General features: G+C 39.9%; 1 protein-coding gene across 1 annotated transcript in view; it reads left to right on the plus strand.

Moving 5' to 3' along the window:
• SEMA3A (semaphorin 3A) overlaps nucleotides 1-19290 on the plus strand; it is a 221023-nt gene extending 201733 nt beyond the window's left edge. The window contains exons 14-17 of the mRNA XM_074984169.1: nucleotides 5011-5168; nucleotides 9578-9645; nucleotides 14354-14496; nucleotides 16880-19290. Coding sequence (XP_074840270.1) covers nucleotides 5011-5168; nucleotides 9578-9645; nucleotides 14354-14496; nucleotides 16880-17335 — 825 coding nt within the window. The 3' untranslated portion in view covers nucleotides 17336-19290. The remainder of the gene's footprint in view (nucleotides 1-5010; nucleotides 5169-9577; nucleotides 9646-14353; nucleotides 14497-16879) is intronic.
• Nucleotides 19291-19648: the final 358 nt, after the last annotated feature.

Consider the following 19648-nt stretch of genomic DNA (forward strand, 5'->3'; position numbering starts at 1 on the left):
GGAAGGAGATCAGTGGTTGATTCAGACAAAGTCTGTCTGGAGCAGAGAATTTCTCTGTTCACACCACCCACACTTCCATTCAATCTCTTAAATCTTACAAACAAACTTACAGTCTGTTTGCATACATATGTGAAGCACTGTGTCTTAGTCAGTTCTCACATTTTCTGCTCTTACTGCCTCTCTTCATACTGGATAACATTCAGCCCTGTGTTGAGAAACCTCACAAAACCTATTCCCCACCTTCATGGGCTTGTGCTGGCTTGTTGTCAGTACCTTTTTCATCTCTTATTCCAACCTATAGGGAACACAGTTGTACCTCAAACATCAGTGTGGTAAGCAGTGTCAAACGTTGACCACTGCCATGTGTTTTGCCTCCCGCCTCCCCAGCCCAATCCATAGGTCTTCTCTGTACTGCAGTTTTAGCAGTTTTAAAACATCTCATCAGTTTGATTAATAATCAGATTTTGTATTAAACACAGTGTCTTGTGAGACTGCAGTGTCAGGCATTTCATGCAGATGACTCTGTTTCCATTTTTTTGAATTTCATGTTACCTGGATTGTTCTTTTTTTTTTTTTTTTTTATTCGTGTATAGCATAATGGTCAACAGCTGGATCCTAAATGTTCTGCTTTTAAGAGAAGCAAGTAGAGTGATTTGGGTAATCTCTTAATTACAGGATTCCTAAACCACATATTATATTTAACTGATTGAACATTCGGAACTGTCCCTTGGGGAGTAGAATCTTTAAGCAACTCTCTGGGTCTTAGTCATTTATTTTAGGTTTCCTATCACTGTTTCTATTTTTCTTCCGTTCAGAGCCTCTCAAACAAGGGAGATTTATTAGACATCATTTTTAACTAGTCAAAATTGAGTATGTTGGTGGGTACGTGAACTTTTTAACAGTTTGAACATTGATTTTTTCAATATAGATCCTTTAATTCATTGTTACATACTATATTTGATCAGGTACATGACATATTGCTTACAAATACTATTACCCCAGTTGTATACAGTACTACATGGTAATACATTATGCTTCTGATTAATCACTAAGGTCAAGTCTACAGTGCAGAGTGTTTTTGACAAAAATCAGGGAGCATCTACACACAAATGGCGTTTAGTCTTGACAAAACAGAGCACTTTCCCCAACAGTGTTATCCCTCCCCGTGTTAAGGAATAACACTTCTGTCAACACAGTTCTGTCAACAAAGTGCAGTGTAGACGCTCCAGGGCCCTTTTGTCAACAGACAGGGCTTCTAGTTCACTTGGCAGCCCTGTTTGCAGAGCTTTCAGTCAGCCATTCTGTCGAGAGAGGGCCGAGCAGTCTAGCTGCTCTTTATCAACAGAGTGGACTGCTCTTTTGATCTGCTTTTATGTGTAGATGCAATCTGGTGACAGAATTGTTGCTGGTAGATCTCTTCTGAGAGTGACTTCTGTCAACAGATTGATGTAGTATAGCTGTAGCCTAAATGGCAGTCATTGGCTCCATGCATTAATCTCTCATTTATCAACACCATTAGCTGAAGTTGGCATGTGACGAGATATTCCACCTAAAAATTTAACTTTTCTGTGAGAATATTTGACAAAAATTACATTTCATGTGTTTTTTAAAGTAAATTTAAAAAAAAAGAAAACAGCTATTTTCCAGCTACTGAGGTTACTCAGGCTCTGCACAGGTGCAGGAATATCCCACATGAATAGGATTGTTTTTAAATTAAGGGATCTGCGAAATCCAGTGGGTACAAAGGAGCATATCATTTGGAAAAAATACATTCTTTAAGGAAGAATTTCTTAAAGGGCATGCAATATATCTTAGTAAAGTGAAGAGAATAGAAGTTGATTGTAGAGCACAAGTAGGACCTGAGGAGAAATGATTGAATGAAAGAGTTCTGTTCAGTTACACCACAAAAAGGCACTCAGTTCAATATTGACAAATGTTCTATGTGCTTGTATATAAATGTTAGAAGTTTACATTCTAACATGGGTGAACATATTTGTGCAGGCCCAGCAATGACAAAGGGCCCAGAGCTCCCAAATGGCACCATTGCTTCTTTAAATCACTCCCAGAGCACTGTGTCACATAATTCCTGCAGCACTGAGGTTATATACAGAAGGCGTGGCACCCTTAGAGCAGTTCTGAGGGCTGCCTAGGCCCAGCCCTGTCCCTTCCACATGAACTTCTGCCCCTTCTGGAGGCCTGGAACACTGCCTGCACTTTGTCCACAGGCCCAGCCAGGCTGTTGGCTCTGCTTCACTTTCATAGGTGAATGTGTGTAATATTAGTAAAAATCCTATATGTGCCTCAGTTTCCCTCCATATGTGGCATTGCTAGCCAGTGAGTAAATATGTGTTAATGCTGTTCCTGAAACAGAATCAAAAATAGGATGCTGTGTACTTCTGTGTGACCTTGCTGTCCAGGGGAAAAGGATAGGAATATTAAAGAACTGCTGACACCTGCCCAAATCAACAGAATGTCCTGCAAGAAAAAGAGCCTCCCCAATAACTGATCAATGATCACCTAACACCTAGAACCCTGGGGATGGAGCTAGGAAACAAGGGGTCAGGTGACTGAAAGAAAGGTATTGTTTTAGAGATGCTCAGCAGCCTAGAGCAGGCAAATGTAGGGAGCGAGATGGAGTCCTTTATAGCTTGGCTGGTCTATCAGGGCACTGGTATGACCAGAGAAGACTATGGGTGGACTTCTGCCTTACTGTGTTATCCTGAGGACTTTCGGATTCTTTCAGCCAGGTGACTAATAAATGTCTATCGTGTTTGGGAAAAAGTTGCTTGTATCTCTGTAAATTCTCACAGAGCATTGCACCCCAAAGGGGCACAGTACAAGACACCTACTGGGTAGCCATGGAGACAGACAGGGAACACCGATGCTGATGGTCCAGCCATGGTGTGCTGGAGGCCATTAGCCTGACCTATGGAAGTGTGTGTGTGTGTGTGTGTGTCCCCTAGAGTACTGGCACACTAAGAGTGCAGCTTCCAGGAGACTCGTGACTGGCAAAAACGCATAATCTTAAACTGGAAGAGAATGCTGCTGAGGAAAATAGAAAGGCGCATAAACTCTGTCAAGTTAAATGTCAAAGTACAATTAAGCAGGCCAAAAAAATGGAAGAGTTAATAGTAAAAGATACAAAAGCTACAGCAATAATTTTAAGTACTTCTGAAGCAGCAACCATATCAAATATTCAATGTGGGCACAGGACAATCAAGGTTCTAAATGAGAATTCAAAGAAGACAGGGCTGTTGCAGAGAAGCTAAATTATAGTTTTCATGAGTCTTCATTGCAGAAGATATGTAGGCAATTCCAACACCTGAGATTCTTTTTAGGTGACAACTCTGAGGAACTATCCCAGATTGAGATGTCAGTAGACCTGATTTTGGAACAAATTGATAAACCGAACAGTAATAAATCACCAGAACCACATGACATTCACCCAGATACGAAATTGCAGAATTACTGCATTATCTGCCACACTGCTTAAAATAGCCTCTGCTCTAGATATCTGGAAGATAGCTAATAGAAAGCCCATTTAAAAAAAAAAAATGGAGAGCTAATCTTGGCAGTAAGAATCCAGTAAGTTTAACTTCAGTTCCAGGAAAATGAATTGGTAAAAAACAAAATTATCAGTCATGTAGATTACTACTCTGTTAGAGAAGAGTCAATTTAGCTTTTGTAAAGGGAAAACATGCATAGTCAGTCAATTAGAATTCCTTGAAGGTGTCAACAAGCATGTGGACAAACATGATTCACTGGATGGAATATACTTGGACTTCCAGAAAGCCTTTGATAAGGCCCCTCACCAAAAGTTCTTCAGCAAAATAAGCAATCATTAGATAAGAGGGAAGGTCATTTCACAAATCAGTAACTGGTTAGAGAATAGGAAAGAAACTACAGGAGAAAATGGTCATGGTTCTCAATGGAAAGTGGTAAATACCAGGTCCTTGAGGCATCTCTATTGAAACCCGTGCTCTTCAACAAATTCAAAATAAGGTAGGAAAGTTTGCAGATGATACTAAATTAAAGAGAGCTAAATCTAAATCTAAACGCTTAAAGCTCACAAAACTGTCTGACTGGGCAACAAAATAGCAAATGAAAGTCAAAGTTGATAAGTGCAAAGTAGTGCACATTTGAAAACATAATCCCAACCATACATAAAAAATAATGTGGTCTAATTTAGCTGTTACCACTCAAGAAAGAGATCTTAGAGTCATTGTTCATATTTCACTGAAAACATCTGCTTAATGTGCAGCAGCAGTCAAAAAAAAAAACTAACAATGTTAGGAGCCATTATGAAAGGAATAGATAATAAGATAGAAACTATCATAATGCTGCCATTTAAATCCATGGTACACCCAAATGTCAAATACTGCATGCAGTTCCTGGTGCCCATTTCCAAAAAAAGAGAGAGATAAGAATTGGAGAAGGTACAGAGAAAGGCAACAAAAATGATTAGCGGTAGGGAATTGCTTCCATATGTGAAAAGATATAAAGGACTGGGGCTGCGGATCTTAGAAAGAGACAAGTAAGTGGGGATATAACAGAGGTTCATAAAATCAAGAATGGCACAGAGAAAGTGTACAGGGAAGGACATATGTACTGGCTGCTGTCAGAAGACACATTACTCAACTAGATGGACCATTAGTATGACCCATAATTACCATGTTAATGGTATTGAAAGTGAGGATGCAGAGCCATAGCCTACCTCAGGTCGCCTGTGGCTATTCCATTGGCCTCACTGGAGGTTTCATATAAAAATCAACCCCAAAAATAGGATATCATTTTCTTACTTGGATCTTTTTGAAAATATTGGGCCTAATTTGCCTCTTGTTCACGTGATTGTAAATCAGAAGTAATATAATTGAAATCAGTAGCGGTGCACTGATGCAACACCAATGTAGATGAGATCAGAATCAGCACCTATTGTATATATTATGTGATGTATTTTGCATGTCTTTCCAGTGAAGCCTGACTCTTTGCAAACTTACACCTATTTCACAGCAACAACTCTACATTGGCTCAGCTGCTGGAGTTTCACAGCTTCCATTGCACCGCTGCAATGTGTATGGAAAAGCATGTGCTGAGTGCTGCCTTGCTAGAGACCCTTACTGTGCTTGGGATGGCTCTTCATGTTCGCGTTACTTCCCCACTGCTAAGAGGTAGGGACAGTTGCAGATGTCTGTATTATATGCTACTAGAAGATCTCAAATGTGACCTGTGGGCTTTGGAAATTTTTCATGGGAAGATTATCTGGATCCCTTTCTATTTCAAACACAACATATTTGATGAAAGTTACAAGTAATATCAAGCCTTGGTAAGTGAATGTTACCACTTCTTTGGATCTCTTGGAAAGTCCATGATAAAAATACAACATTCAGAAAAGTGTCATTTTTGAATTGGAAACCTGCAGTCAAAAGAAATGTCTACAATTAAAAGAAAAAAAATCCTTCTCTCTAAAACGGAGATAACTTTGTCCTGCATTCATTACATACATAAGAATATAGTTATTTATCAATTGTAATATAGCCCTACACTTTCAAATTGTTTTGTGACACTAACTCAATGATAAAGCATTTGGGAGTCAATGAAAATGGACAGAGAGCATCTGATTCTCCATTGCTCTGCAACTTATACAAAGATGCTGTAGCTGTTCTGATCTGACAGCATTTTATAATCAGCCCAGATATCAGCAATTAGATGAGGTACATCATGAAGAAGCAACAGGCCCTGTAATTAAAAAATATCTGTATTACTTCTAAGTACTGTGCAGTAGCTGTTCATTTTCAAGTTTTCAGAACATATATTTTTAGCCTCCAGCTAAACTTTAAGTCTATCACTATTAAGAATTGAATTTGAGCAAGGGCCTGTTATCTGATGTCAGTGGCAAATCTGAAATAACTTAACTGATAAACATGGTTGCAAAAGGGATCAGAATTTGGCCCATGGTCAGCATATTATCACCTTCTAAATATCAGTATATTGGACAAATTACTTTAAAAATGCTCAGATGGCGATCATGTGAAAGGAAATGTTCTGTAGGTGACTTAAACCAAAAGAGATGTAAAAAGGCCCTAGCACTTGCATACAAAAGAGGCAGACATCATCTTGAAGTTGAGGTTTACAGTTACTTCAGCTAGGAAAGCCATTCCCCAAAATGTCTTTAATTGCAGGAGGTAGTTGGTTGGTTGTTGGAGAAGGGATAATGTGAAGGACAGTAAAGAGGGTTTCTGTAACAGATGCTTCAGCTGGTGAGGATCGTCAGCCTTTGTACCTCAATATATCCTATGCAAGCACTTACAAAGGACCAGCCTGTGGAATGCACACTCTTGCTTTTGCACCAGAATATGAAGATAACTTGAAGCAAAATAACTCTCCAGGTGGAGGTAAAGAAGAGACGCTAAATACCCCTGTCACCAAAGTTGCATTAGTGGGAAGAACTCAAATGCCGTGGCCTCCCACTGAGGCAGTCCTATAATTTCAAACTCCACAAGTTTAGACAAAGTTGTGTCTTCCAGCATGGTTTGCTTGTAGCTGTTTTCCTTGTTTGTGTGTCTTTTATATATTCCCCAGTCAATGTACTTTTAAGGAGCCAAAGTGACAGTTCTGCGAGTCTATCTTATGCAAGTCTGTCTTATGACCATTTGACTAAGCCTTGTGCAGATGCTTTAGAGCTCATGTTTCCTAGATCTCCATGCTGGCTTACTGCTGAAATGTGTGACATTTGCTTGATATCCTAACTAAATGCTGGATCCAAAATCCCTTGATATTAATGAGACTCTTATGAGGCCTAATGTCTACAATAAATAGAATTCCATGAATAAGTTGGCTAGTGGAATTTATGAAGGGAGTGTCAAAAATTGCCTTTGCAGCTCATTTGGGCTTGGGTGTAGTTGTGAGTCACGCATATTGCAATTAGCTTTCCATAGGGGAAGAAAATAAAGTACAGGGAAAACACCCAGCGCTGCAATGTGTGTGTGCGAGAGATGCAAAATATCTTTAGAATGTGCCCCTGAGCCCAGAAGGGTGCCCTCTAGTGTTCCCTATAAGCTGAGCACTTGGGAAGCTGCCCAGGAGAGATTACAATGCTTCCCAGCTGATTAACAGAGCACCCACAGCTGGATTTTTTTCTATTGGTGGAGCACAGTCACACATGCCTGAGTGCACATAAATATGTGTTCCATGCATGAATGGAAAGAACCTGCAGCATGTGTTTCTACTGGTGATGTGTATCCACATACACCTTGATGCACATTACAAAATTTAGTCTGAACATGAATGGAAAGATGTAGGGAAACATCACTGCCTTCTGTTAAAATCTTGTCATGAATTTTATTGGCTGTGGTCATACCAACCCCTCCTTTCGGAGGGGACATTTTAATGAGCCACTTCAGCAGATGCTAATAAGGCACTGTTATGAATATGCAGCACCTTATTAGCAAAATGGCTGCCACGTGTGCTTCAAAATTTCCGGTTTTGAAACACAAGCTGCCCGTGTAGTAGCGGCCTTTGGAAATGAACGCCTGATTTTGAAAGCTCCTTCTTCCCAAAACCAAATGCCTCATTAGCATCTGTGGATGTGGCTGATTACCATACCTCCTCTGAAAGGAGGAGGCAGTGTGGCCACAGCCATTTGGTCATTACACTGGGAAATATAATAATAATAGTAATAGTGGGTAACATTGTCAGGTGTGTCTAAGTCCCACTGACCATCAGTACACAGTGCATTTCAGTGGGGATTTACAGCCCAGATAATGTACTGAAAACTGCCTACTCTGCATTTTCAGAAATGCTGATTTGTTGAAAACTTTTGTTCCTTTTTATGATGAGAAGAGAGTGATTTTTACACAAAATTTCCATTTCTGAAATCAGAAAATTCTTCGGAGTTGGGACAAACACTTTTCAGTCCATTTCTCCCTTCAGCCAAGTTAGTTCAGCCATGCAGAATATGAAAAAAACTATTCATTCTGGGCTTTGTGAAAATTGTATTAAGCTAGTGAAGGAGATAAAGAGAAGATTCACCATGAAATCTGTGGATGAAGAGAGAGAAATAAATGCTGGGTTAAATGTTCCATAATGCATACATTCCATTTTCAAAAGTAAAGGAGACCTGGGCTCCTCTCTGCCTAAATCATTTAGCTGTTTAGCTTTTTTGTTTGTTTGTTTGTTTTATTTTCAGAAATGTGAATTCTGTGAAAATTGTTCTCTTTTTACACTTTTTTACTTCATTTTTTTCACTGAAAGAAAGTCAAAAAGTGCTCATCCAGATCCAAATCAAATTCCACCTCTGATAACTCCTAATGGAGAAACCCCTGCCTTCAGTTCTGGGATTGTTAATGTGTGTGTTCTAACTGATATACATTCTAAGGACAGGATGAGTAAGAGCTGGTCTGTGTGTTGCAGAAACCACCACATTTGTTTCATATGAACCATTGTGAGTAAAGAGTGAAATCAAGTGGGGCTTTTACAAGGATACTTCACTTTTTCACGTGTGTCACTGGATGCCCTAATCTGATGTCTCAGTATTGTTCAACCACTTAATCCTCTTTGCTCTCTCCTGACTTTGCAATCCTTCTGTTTTTTTTCCTATTCCCTACATAAAGTGCTTATTCTCGAAACAAATCTTTGTTTGTCCTGTTATTTTCTTCTTTTCTAAACGAAACGCCTTTCTTTGGGCTGAATTGGGTTTTGTATCTCAGCTGTTTAAGTAAGAAAAGAAATAGACAAAGCAAGCACAGCAAATGCAAACCAAAGAGAACTGTCAAGTTTTTTCTTTAAACACAACATTTTTCAAACAGAATAACACTTTTATCAAAGAAAACAAAAGGCGAGCAAATTGGAGGGAGAATATAAAGTTGTATTAAAAGGGATTGTGATCAGAACTAGAGAGGGACTCAAGCTACAAAATTTAGATCTGGACTTGAATACATCATTTTTTCAAGGATGCTACAATTCAGAATTGTAATTCAGCCCATACTAATGGTGAAAAACACTTGCAAACACTTGCATATGAATTTGGAACCCACGTTTTGGTCAAACCAGAAGAAAGATGAGTTAAACATTATTCTATCTATCTCTAAATATCCTATGCCCTTACGCTGACGTTGTATTTTGCCAACTTAACCTCTTTCTGTAATATAAAAGAATCTAATGACATAACTGGATGATTTTATGTAAACTGAGTTTGTAGACAATATGGTGCCATTTTAAATTCCTTGCATTTTGAATAAATATTAAATATGCTGCACTTTGTATATGCTCAACTCTGACTGATCTATATTTCAACAGACCAATGAAGTTACCCACAATCAGTAGTTTTAGGAGGGCTTGCTGTACATTTGCATGCATTCATCAATGACTGAAGTCTTAATTCGGGAGCATAAAGAAGTTTATCTATTGTGCTGTAGAATGAAGTAAAGTATGAGTTTGCTTACCCTGCTATGTTCTAGACAATGTTTCATGCCCACATAAGTATAAATAACAATGTCCTTCTTTTTTGGCTTATGTCATACAAATACTTTCTTTTTATCTCTGAGAAAATGAATAACATTTCTTAATGTGTGTGTTTTAGGCGTACTAGACGACAAGATATCCGAAATGGAGATCCACTCACTCACTGCTCTGACTTGCAGCATCATGGTAAGTTATAAATATTTTGTTTAAGAACAACCAGCAGGCGTGCAATATTCAAGCTGTATGATTACCATGGGAAGCGAAATTATGATACAGAGTGAAACTATATTGCCTATTTATGAAAAGATATCTTGCCTTTAATTGTTAACGTACTTCTGATTGCCGTAATAATCAGATCCAGGATTCAGTACTCTCTTATCTGCAGTCTAATAACACATTCAAAATTTTCTGAAGTTTCTGATGGACCTGACATTGTAACATAAGAAAGAAGCTTTACGTGTCATATGGGAAATAATCATATTGGTCATCACCATCAGTATTGTCAGTTACAGATTGCAATATACACAGGTGACGGAATGGCATACAGTTATATATGAGGATGTAACATGCTGACATATGCTTGTAGTGGAAAATACCCTTTTTATTATCTAGTTCATCCCTGGGAACAGACTGGGACCACCACTCACCCATATTTTGTTTGAGGATCCTCTGTCCAGCTGAATGTATTTTCATAGAGAGTATTCACCAGATCTTTCTTTTAGTAACTTCACAACATCCTCATTCAGAGAATGAGGACTTACCTTTTTGCTCTGCATTGAAAAGCATACTTTGACGACACTTCCCTCTGCTGGAGGAAATTGACCACTGGTGGTTCGGTGACATAAGTGTTGCTGGTGCTAGTTAAACCAATTAATAGTCTTTAGAGATATAAAAAGTTTGGGTGGACATACCTGAGATCCAATATTTCTTCAATTTCTTATCATAATCAACTAATCCATGCTCACATTGCTGTATTACATCTGAATAACAGTGCTTACTTTTAGGACTGTCATGTGAAAAAAATACTGATCATGAATAATCTCGAGATTGAAAAAAAATGATTAATCGCAGTCTGAATTACACTGTTAAATAATAATAATAGAATACCATTTACTTGGCTCTATAACTAAAGTAGCTTTTTGAAAATAATGAAAAATGTACAGGCTTTTTTCATGGATAGTACTTTTTCAAAGAAGAAAAATGAACCCTGGAGTGCTGGCTCAGGGGTGAGGAGGGGTGGAGGGTGGATGGCTTAGGGAAGAATGATGGCAGTGGCTCAAGGTGGAGGGGCTAAAGGCAGGGTGTGGGGGTGCAGAAGTCAGGGCAAGTGAGGAGGTGCAGAAGTTAATTCAGGGTTCTTAAGAAAGATGGCTGGGAATTGCAAGGGTTGGCAGGACCACCCATGGCAGTGAAGGTGAGGCTGATATTAAGCCAGCATCTCCTCCTGGGAGTTGGGGATCTAGGACTGCATGCTTGGTGGGTGGGGGCTGGGGCTTTGTGGGGCAGCCCCAGCCTGCTGCTGCCCACCCCCTACCGTGGCCTGCAGCTTCTCCAGGGGATCTTTGCTTGGGGTGGTGCCATCCCATTCCTGCAGCCTATTTGGGGCAGAACAGTGCTCTGTGAGCTGACCCTGGCCTCCAGCTGCCCATCCACCCAGCCCTGCACTGCTGTAGGGAAGCAGCAAACTGGGGAATACTCCCAATCTCAAGCAGCCACCTCCATCCCAAAGCCTGTTTGGTGGGGTGCTCCAGGGGCTGGTCAGGCTCTGAAGACTGCCCCGAACTCCAGTGCCCTCTGTGGCCTATGGGCTATGAGAGGAAGACCAGATTCTGGAGGTTTCCACCCCATCCTGCAGACCCCCCTCACCTCATGGGCTGTAGGATGTTTAAGTGGGTGTGAGGCTCTGGCTGCCCCCAGTCTCCAGTAACTCCCTGGAGGCTGCACTGGGGGAAGTTCTGGGACCTGCTCTCAGTATACAGCAGGTTCCCTCTCCCCTGCAGCCTGCAAGCTGTTGGGAGGAGCTCCAGGGGGCTGCCCCACTCCAACTGCACCCTTGTGGCCTTCAGGTTGTCTGGGTGGGGATCCAAGCTCCGGAGATGGCCCTGTCCTCCAGCAGCCTTTCCATGACCTGCAGGCTGTCTGGGCAAGGACAGGCTGCAGGGAGCTGCACATCATCCAGTTACCTACCCCCCACAATGTGCAAGCTGTCATGGGGGAAAAGCTCTAGTTGTTGTCCCCCCTCTAGCTGCTTTCTGTGGCATGAAGACTGTCTGGGGAAGGCAGGCTGTGGTGGCTGTCCCCACATCCATCTTGTTCCTTCCTCCAGCAGCCCCACAACAGACTGCAGACTGTCTAGGTAGGGAGAAGTCTCAGAGGGGTTTCTGTGTTAATCTGTATCCACAAAAATAACTAGAAGTCTGTGGTGCCTAATAGACTTTTTGGAGCATAAGCTTTTGTGGGCAAAGACACACTTTGTCTGATACATTGGAGTGGAGATTCCAGAGGCAGGTCTAACTCTTATCACTGCACTCAAAAATTAAACTGTGTGACATTTAATGCCTGCAGATCCACATTTGTAAAGCAGTTTATTCCAGTGCTTAACTACCCTGACAGTTACAAGTGTGTGTTTTGTTTTTTTCTTTGTTTTTATCAAATATGAGACCTCCCTTGCTGCAATTTAAGTCCATTTTTTCTTCCAAACATTCCATCACTTCTAGGTCTGCTTCCTACTCTCTTTGCTACTCTGTCATTTTATCACCTTCTTGTATTCAATCTCTCCCAATACTACCTGACTCCTACAACCCTTTCTGCCTTCAGCAGCCCTAAATCATGTACATTAGATATCAAAGGCCTATTGGATCATCAACAGCCAATGCAATATTACTGTCTTCAGATAATTTTCTTGGTTTTTGGCCTCAGTGATTGGGCTTCCATCATGGAAGGTTTACCAGTCTAGAAAAGATCTCACCCTTATCTTTTTTCCTAATATTCAACCTAAGTTTTCCTCTGCTAGCTTTCATTTAATCATTTTGGCTTGTACACAGTCACTTAATAGACTTCCAGTTCTTCCGTTTACTTGCCGTTTCTGTCATTTCCCTGCTTCTTCCAGGTTCTACCCCCTCCTCTGTAACAGTGTTTTGGGCTGCCTTTGCTACCTTTGATCCTTCTGCTCCTTCCCTTTCCTTGCTTTCTTGCATCACGTCTTCCCTTATGATAGCCACCACTGCAGTCCAAAGGTCATCTAAGAGTCTCTGTAAAACTGCCATTTGCTGATAAGTCAAAACAGTTGCTCCACTCAACTGGTTTTATTTGCATAGCATCCCACTGGCTTGATCTGAAGGCTCACAATCCAGCAAGGCAAAGCAATGCACTTTCTGGGTGTCTGTAGGCACGCGTTCCTCTCCTACCCCACCTGGACTTTGAGGGCTCAGTGTCAATTAAGGAAAAACATGTGATTATTGTGTTAACATATGACACTACCCAGGTTTTCTTTCTTTTCTTTGGCTCAGCAGTTCAGCAAACAGACTGTGTTTGCTAAAATAAACAGCCCATACGATACAGACATTGTGAAATCAAACAACCTTTCGACAGGATTGCTCTGCAGAGGTTTTTAATACGACATTTTTCCATTCTTTAAAAAAATCAAATTCTTTCAAGATCAAAAGGGCAATATGGCAAAATGGCAAAAATGATGGGAAGCCCCCTGAGACCAACAGTATTTAAATAACTTACCAATTCCTTTCTCTCCACATAGTCTCCATTATTATAGTCCTTTTGCCACTTAAATCTGTAACTAAGGTGGACTGCTCGTATGAGATGCCTTGCTGACACCGTGGTATTGGAGGAGAATCAAATGCTATATAAGTTCTGCAGCAATGTGACATTTCCAGCATTGCTGTTACAAAGGGAAGTAATTTATTTAACCTTTCTCTTTTTTCCCCCGTCTCATAATCTGTTTTATGAGCCTCATTACATTTCCATAAATTATACCACAAGAGGAAATGATTAACTGAAGATTGTTTCCTCAAAAACATCATTCTTGGCCATTAACAGCTGCAACAAACTGCAATGCTATATAATCTAAGCACATTATTACTACTTTTAAAAGAGTCTCTATGTTTTATTACTTTGCTCCAACGAATTGTGATCATACAGCCCAGGAGGCATCATTACAGACATTCTAAAACTACATCCCAAATGTTCTCATGGCATAAGTTTTGCCATAAAAAGAGCTTATCACGACCTAGATGTTTATTTCTTGCTGACTAGCAATAAGGGTTGTGCAAAATATTCATAGTGAAATTTCTTAACATCAGAAGTTGAGATTTTTACATTTGGTTTGACTGAAAAAATGAACAGTGATACTGGTGTAGATAGGTATTTTGGACAAGATTTTCCAAAGTGACTATTGATTTTGGGTGCCTCCTGCTAAGGATGTCTGCTTAAGACACCTTGTAAGGGGACCTTATTTTCTGAGCATGAGTGCTATTTGTTTTAAGTTTTGCACATAGTTCTAATTCTGTCATAATTCACATATGATTCTTCACCGTCTGGGGAACTTGCACAGTCATTTATCTGCATGCAAAGTGAGTGCAAAATGTTGGCATCCTTACATACAATAGATTATGCTACAATTCATTGTTATAGCTTGTAATAAACACACAACAGGTTTCTCATTGCAGACATGAGGATAAATATCTTTTAAAGATGCTCAACTGTGGAGATTCAGATTAATTGTTGTAGTCTATGCCAATATACTAGTCTGCAATATCTTTCCAGTATGGAGCAGCAACTATTTACCAAGAGAGCAAATAAATATGACAATTAGGAATCTTTGCTTATTGTTTTATTTTGCACTAGTGCTTATTCCTTTTTTTTTCCCCTTGCCTTCTAGATAACCCAAGCGGGCAGAGCCTAGAAGAAAAGATTATCTATGGTGTAGAGAACAGCAGCACTTTCTTGGAGTGCAGTCCAAAATCTCAGCGTGCTCTAGTTTACTGGCAATTCCAGAGGCAAAATGAGGACCGAAAAGAGGAGGTAGAGTAGCATAAATTTAAATATGTGAGTCACAGGTGGGCATTGATTCTCAGGACAAATTACTGAGAAATAAAGGACATTCATTCCCAAACTGTTGGTTATTCTACCATGAGATACACCAAACCAGCGATAAAAGTCACTTCTGTCTCATACTCTGGTTAACAAAAAGTCAAAAATGCAGTCTCCTTAGGCATTCCAGCCCTTGTCTTATCACACAGCTACTGCAATGTATCATGAATGTTTTTTTTTTTAAAAAAAAAAAGAAAGAAAAAGAAAAAAAAGGGCCATCACACAGATACCAGCCACATAGCCAGTTCAGTAACTTAGATCTTACCCAATATCCATGCTATTGCATATGCTTTGGCACACAACCATGCTATTGCATATCCTTTGTTACCTAATATGTAAAGGTTTGGTTTTGGGAAGAAGGGGCTTTTGAAATTAGGAGGTAATTTCAAAAGGCCCCCCGACTACACAGGTGGTGTGCATTTCAAAAGCAGCACTTTTGAAGTATGCATGGCCACCATTATGCTAATGAGGTGCTGTACCTCGTTAGCGTCTGCTGAAGTATCTCATTACCATGCCCCCTCTAGGGGGCTAGTGTAGCCACAGCCTTAGTGTGCTAAACTGTTTTGAAAGCAATGGGAAAGCAGGTCCATAAATATATAGAAACAGTGCAAATATAGTATAATTGCTACATTATCGCTGTTGTTAAAGATTGTTTACCAGCATGGGCAGAGCTTTGTAAATTCTTCAGCTGCAGTTTAGTTCTAATTCTAAAGCTGTCTCCTGAAATTATCTATCCCAAGCAGCTTCCTTATTTTTTTTTCCAAAATTCCAATTTTCTTCCCAGCTGCTTTTAATTACGTCCATACCTCTTCTATGCTCACTTGACCACTCTAACATTTCACTACGATGCCAGGTTCAAACATTACCCATCCCCATCTTCTCAACACTTGCTGGCCTTCTGTTCACCTGACCTATAATATAGCATAACAGAGACCTGTGGACAAATCAGGTCATTGAATCCAAACTTCTTAACAGTAATTTCAAAGCATTCTGGGTATGATATGATATTTTATAAATAAAGATTAATTATTAGTGTGGGCCTTCACAAAATGCACTGTTCAAGAATTTCAAGAAGTTGCCACTATGGAGATAACTTTTTAGCAGTTTGCTTTTTCACAATACATCATTTTTCACACCCAAGAAAATATCCACAGAGGCAAAGAGCTGACTAACCCTTCCTACAAAACGCTGCATTTTTTAGAGTTTCTCCTCCTTCTGCAGTTAATTACATTACATTGTTTCATATATGTAGTAGTACAGGATGCTCAACGTGATTAGTAGAAATACAGACATTCTCTTAGTGAGCAAAGTCACATCATCACACCATTTTAAAGAGGAAAAATCTTTAGTGTGCTAGTTAAACAGCTCTTCTTGAAGCTGGAAGACAAAAAGCATGTCTTCCATTGCATGTTTTTGGAGAATGAGGTAACTTAGTGCCTGAGTCAATCAGGGAAGCCAAGAACTTTATGTTAATAAAATATCTGTTCACATTAGAATTTTTATATTATTTGATTTGGTTTGTTTGCTTCGCTGCTTAAGTGTTTCATTATTTAGAACCCATTAGATGATACAATGGGCGTGATGCACTTTCTCTAGTAACTGCATGTGCACACTCATAGGCTGTCATGGGATAAAAGGAAAGGTCCTCTCATGGACTGAGCAATTGTTAAAAAATAGGAAACAAAGGGTAGGAATAAACAGTCAGTTTTTAGACTGGAGAGAGATGGTCTATACTGGGACCAAACCTATACAACACATTCCTTATTATCTGGAAAAAGGGGTAGCTTTGTAATTTTAGGTTCCATATTGAATGCTTTCCTCATATCCTCCTCTCTTCTATCACCATGCCACCCTATGCTTAAGCCTCTTGTAATGGGGAGCACCACAGTAGGATTAACAGGGTCAGATTCCCACTCCCAACCTGAAAGAATGACATAGAACAGGAACCATGGCACAGCTGGTGCACAGTAGCTAATGTTCTCCATGGTGGGTCTTCTGATTCTGAGCAGTTGGCATCTCAAATAGCCTGTTCACAAAGCCCACTAACAGAGGTGCCATTGCACACATTGTAATAGCACACAGGACTGTACTATAAACTTTCATTTTCCCAGGCATCCTCAGCACCAGATCCACAGTTTCCCATGTGTATTTGGAATCTTTCACAAATACAGAAGGACCGGGTGCTCTTTCCCCTTAATATACTTTTATATGTCAAGTTTGCCTGTAACATGCCTAAGAATTATGGACGGTTAGGGAGAAGGTCTGAACCTTTGCAGGAGACAACTGTTGAAATGTATCTTTTTCTACAACACAGATAAAAGTGGACGATCATTTCATAAGGACAGAGCAGGGGCTTCTGCTACGGACCCTTCAGCAGAAAGACTCTGGCATTTACTTTTGTCATGCTGTGGAACATGGCTTCATGCAAACTCTCCTCAAAGTGACTCTGGAAGTAATTGATACTGAACACCTGGATGAGCTGCTTCATAAAGATGATGATGGTGATGGCTCTAAGGCCAGAGAGATTTCCAACAGTATGACCCCTAGTCAGAAAGTCTGGTATAGAGACTTTATGCAATTAATCAACCACCCCAACCTCAATACAATGGATGAGTTCTGCGAACAGGTTTGGAAAAGGGACCGCAAACAGCGTCGGCAAAAATCCACCAATGCCCAGGTGAATACGAATAAGTGGAAGCACCTACAAGAAAATAAGAAAGGTAGGAACAGGAGGACCCACGAATTTGAGAGGGCACCACGAAGTGTCTGAGCTGCATTACCCTTCAGAACCTCATCCAAGTAAAAACTTGTATAGACAGATAACTGGAAAAAAATGCAATATACATGAACTTTTTCATGGCATTATGTGGATGTTTACAAGGGTGGGAACTGCAAACAATTTCCACCAGGTTTAAAAAAAATCCATTTCTGACTTTCCTAGCAAACCTTCCCCCCACCAGTCCCAAGACAGAGTTGCAAGGATCGAAACTCACCTTGGACCTTGTTATTGCTCAACAAGTCCTGAAAAGAGTTCCTCAGAAAGGTTTTGCTTTTTCCTTTCCTCAGGGTAGGAAAGTGTCATGTTTCATGCTGCCATTTAAAAGGAAAGTAAAGCAAAAACCACCTGTCATCAGCTGTGCTACCTTTCCTGAATGCAACTGAAAAATAAAAAAAAAAAAAAAACAACAAAATACAAAAAAAACCCTGCATGAACTAGCTAAGTTGATCAACACCCCAACAGTTGTATGGATGCAAATATATTTATGGTCTACTGGGTCTCTTGCTTATGTGTATGGGAAAGGTAAAAACAATACAGAATGAGATGGTCTGTGGAATCTGAACAGCAGGAAACAGCCAGCATCCAGAGGGGGGAAACAAGAAAAAGAGTGGATTACACTAGCCTACTACTGACTTCTTTCATCTTTGAATTAAAGATGTATTTTATTAAAGCTATAATTTAAATGTACCATGATGAATATGCAGTAACCATTAGCTCTTTTCTAAAATAGAATAGGCTCTTTGTCTTGTACTTTCTAATTATTGGTTTAAAGGAAAAATAATTTCCAATTACAAGATGCTTTATTCTCTTGTTTGGAAATTCTTCCAGGGCAGTAAGTAAAACTACAGCTGAGCCCCTTGCCTCTACTCTAACATTTACTATGACAATTAACTTCAACACCATTTTAACTTAAAAGTTTCCATATAGCATGGAAGTGTTGGGATTCTTTCCCCCTCTACCACCACCATATATATATATATATATCAGCTTGGATTATAGTTTGATTCAGTTCAGAAGGAGCAAAACTCACAACTGAGTGGTAGGTTTTTGTTGAAAATGTATTCCCTGTGCTCTGTCCTTTCAATATGCTAAGATGACCCAAATGCAGAGAATCAGTACAGAGCCCAAATAAGTTGTTATGTGGGCTCTTCGCCTGGTCTCTAGGGGTCAATTTCACATATGCCCTTCTAATATGGCATATTGAAATGTATGAAGTTACAACAGTGGCGAATTTGCACCAGTATGTGTAATATCCATTCAATTTAATGGATATTCTATGTACAATGCAGCTGCAGGATAAAGTCAAGTAGAGTGGAATTTTACTATAAGAATCTCCATTTTAATTATCTATGGATAATAGTTTTGGTCCACCCCAGTATGGTTTTGTACCCCAGTGCAGCTTGTTTTGTACCCCAAGGCCTTATATCCCAAGTTTTGTTGAAGTCTATTCCCAGCAGTCCTGTCACCATATGTGACCTCACCATGGTTTGTAAACTCTGCTTGGCCTATCCATAACTTCCATGAACATCCGTGTGGAAGAGATTACTGGAGACCATGTGATATACGTGGTTTAGTGAAACAGCTTTATGAAAGGACACCAGTTGTTCTGGGGCTAATAGCCAGCCTCTTGTAACATTATTCATTGCAACTTGTTGCATTTGGGATTCACAATATTGACTGCATTCACACATAGGGTATGTCTACACAGCAGCCTTATTTTGAAATGTGTTGTTTTGGAAGAGTTATTCTGAAATAGCTTATTTCAAAATAACACTGCTACACACAAAAATTCATTTCAAAACAGCACTTAGCTATTTCAAAATACAGTGTCTATACACGTACAGCCTATTTCAGAATAGAGCCATTGGACACACTATGGCTTATTTTGAAATAGGCTCTGTTCCCTGGCTGTGCTTACAGTGCATTTCACTGGTGGAAGCAGAATGCAAATGAGTGATATTGGAAATGCAAATAAGGCATGGATTTATATATCTCATGTCTCATTTGCATCCTATCTCTCCCGATCTTCCTTCCAGGAGAGCCTTTTGCAGAAGGAAAAACAGGCGTGTAGATGAGATTCCTTCAAAAACAAACACCATTGTCAGAAGAACCCTTCTTGAAACAAAAGAGGAAGAAGTGTTCTTTCAAAAATGGGGTTGTTTTCAAAGGAACCCCATCCACACTGCTGTTTGTGCTTCTGGAAAAGGTTCTTCTGGAAGTGAGATCACATGAGAGTATGAAAATGAGGCAAGAGATATATAAATCTGTGCCTCATTTGCATTTCTGATCTCGCCCATTTGCATT

Source organism: Carettochelys insculpta, chromosome 1 (assembly GCF_033958435.1).
Source record: "Carettochelys insculpta isolate YL-2023 chromosome 1, ASM3395843v1, whole genome shotgun sequence".
Classification (NCBI taxonomy): domain Eukaryota; kingdom Metazoa; phylum Chordata; order Testudines; family Carettochelyidae; genus Carettochelys; species Carettochelys insculpta.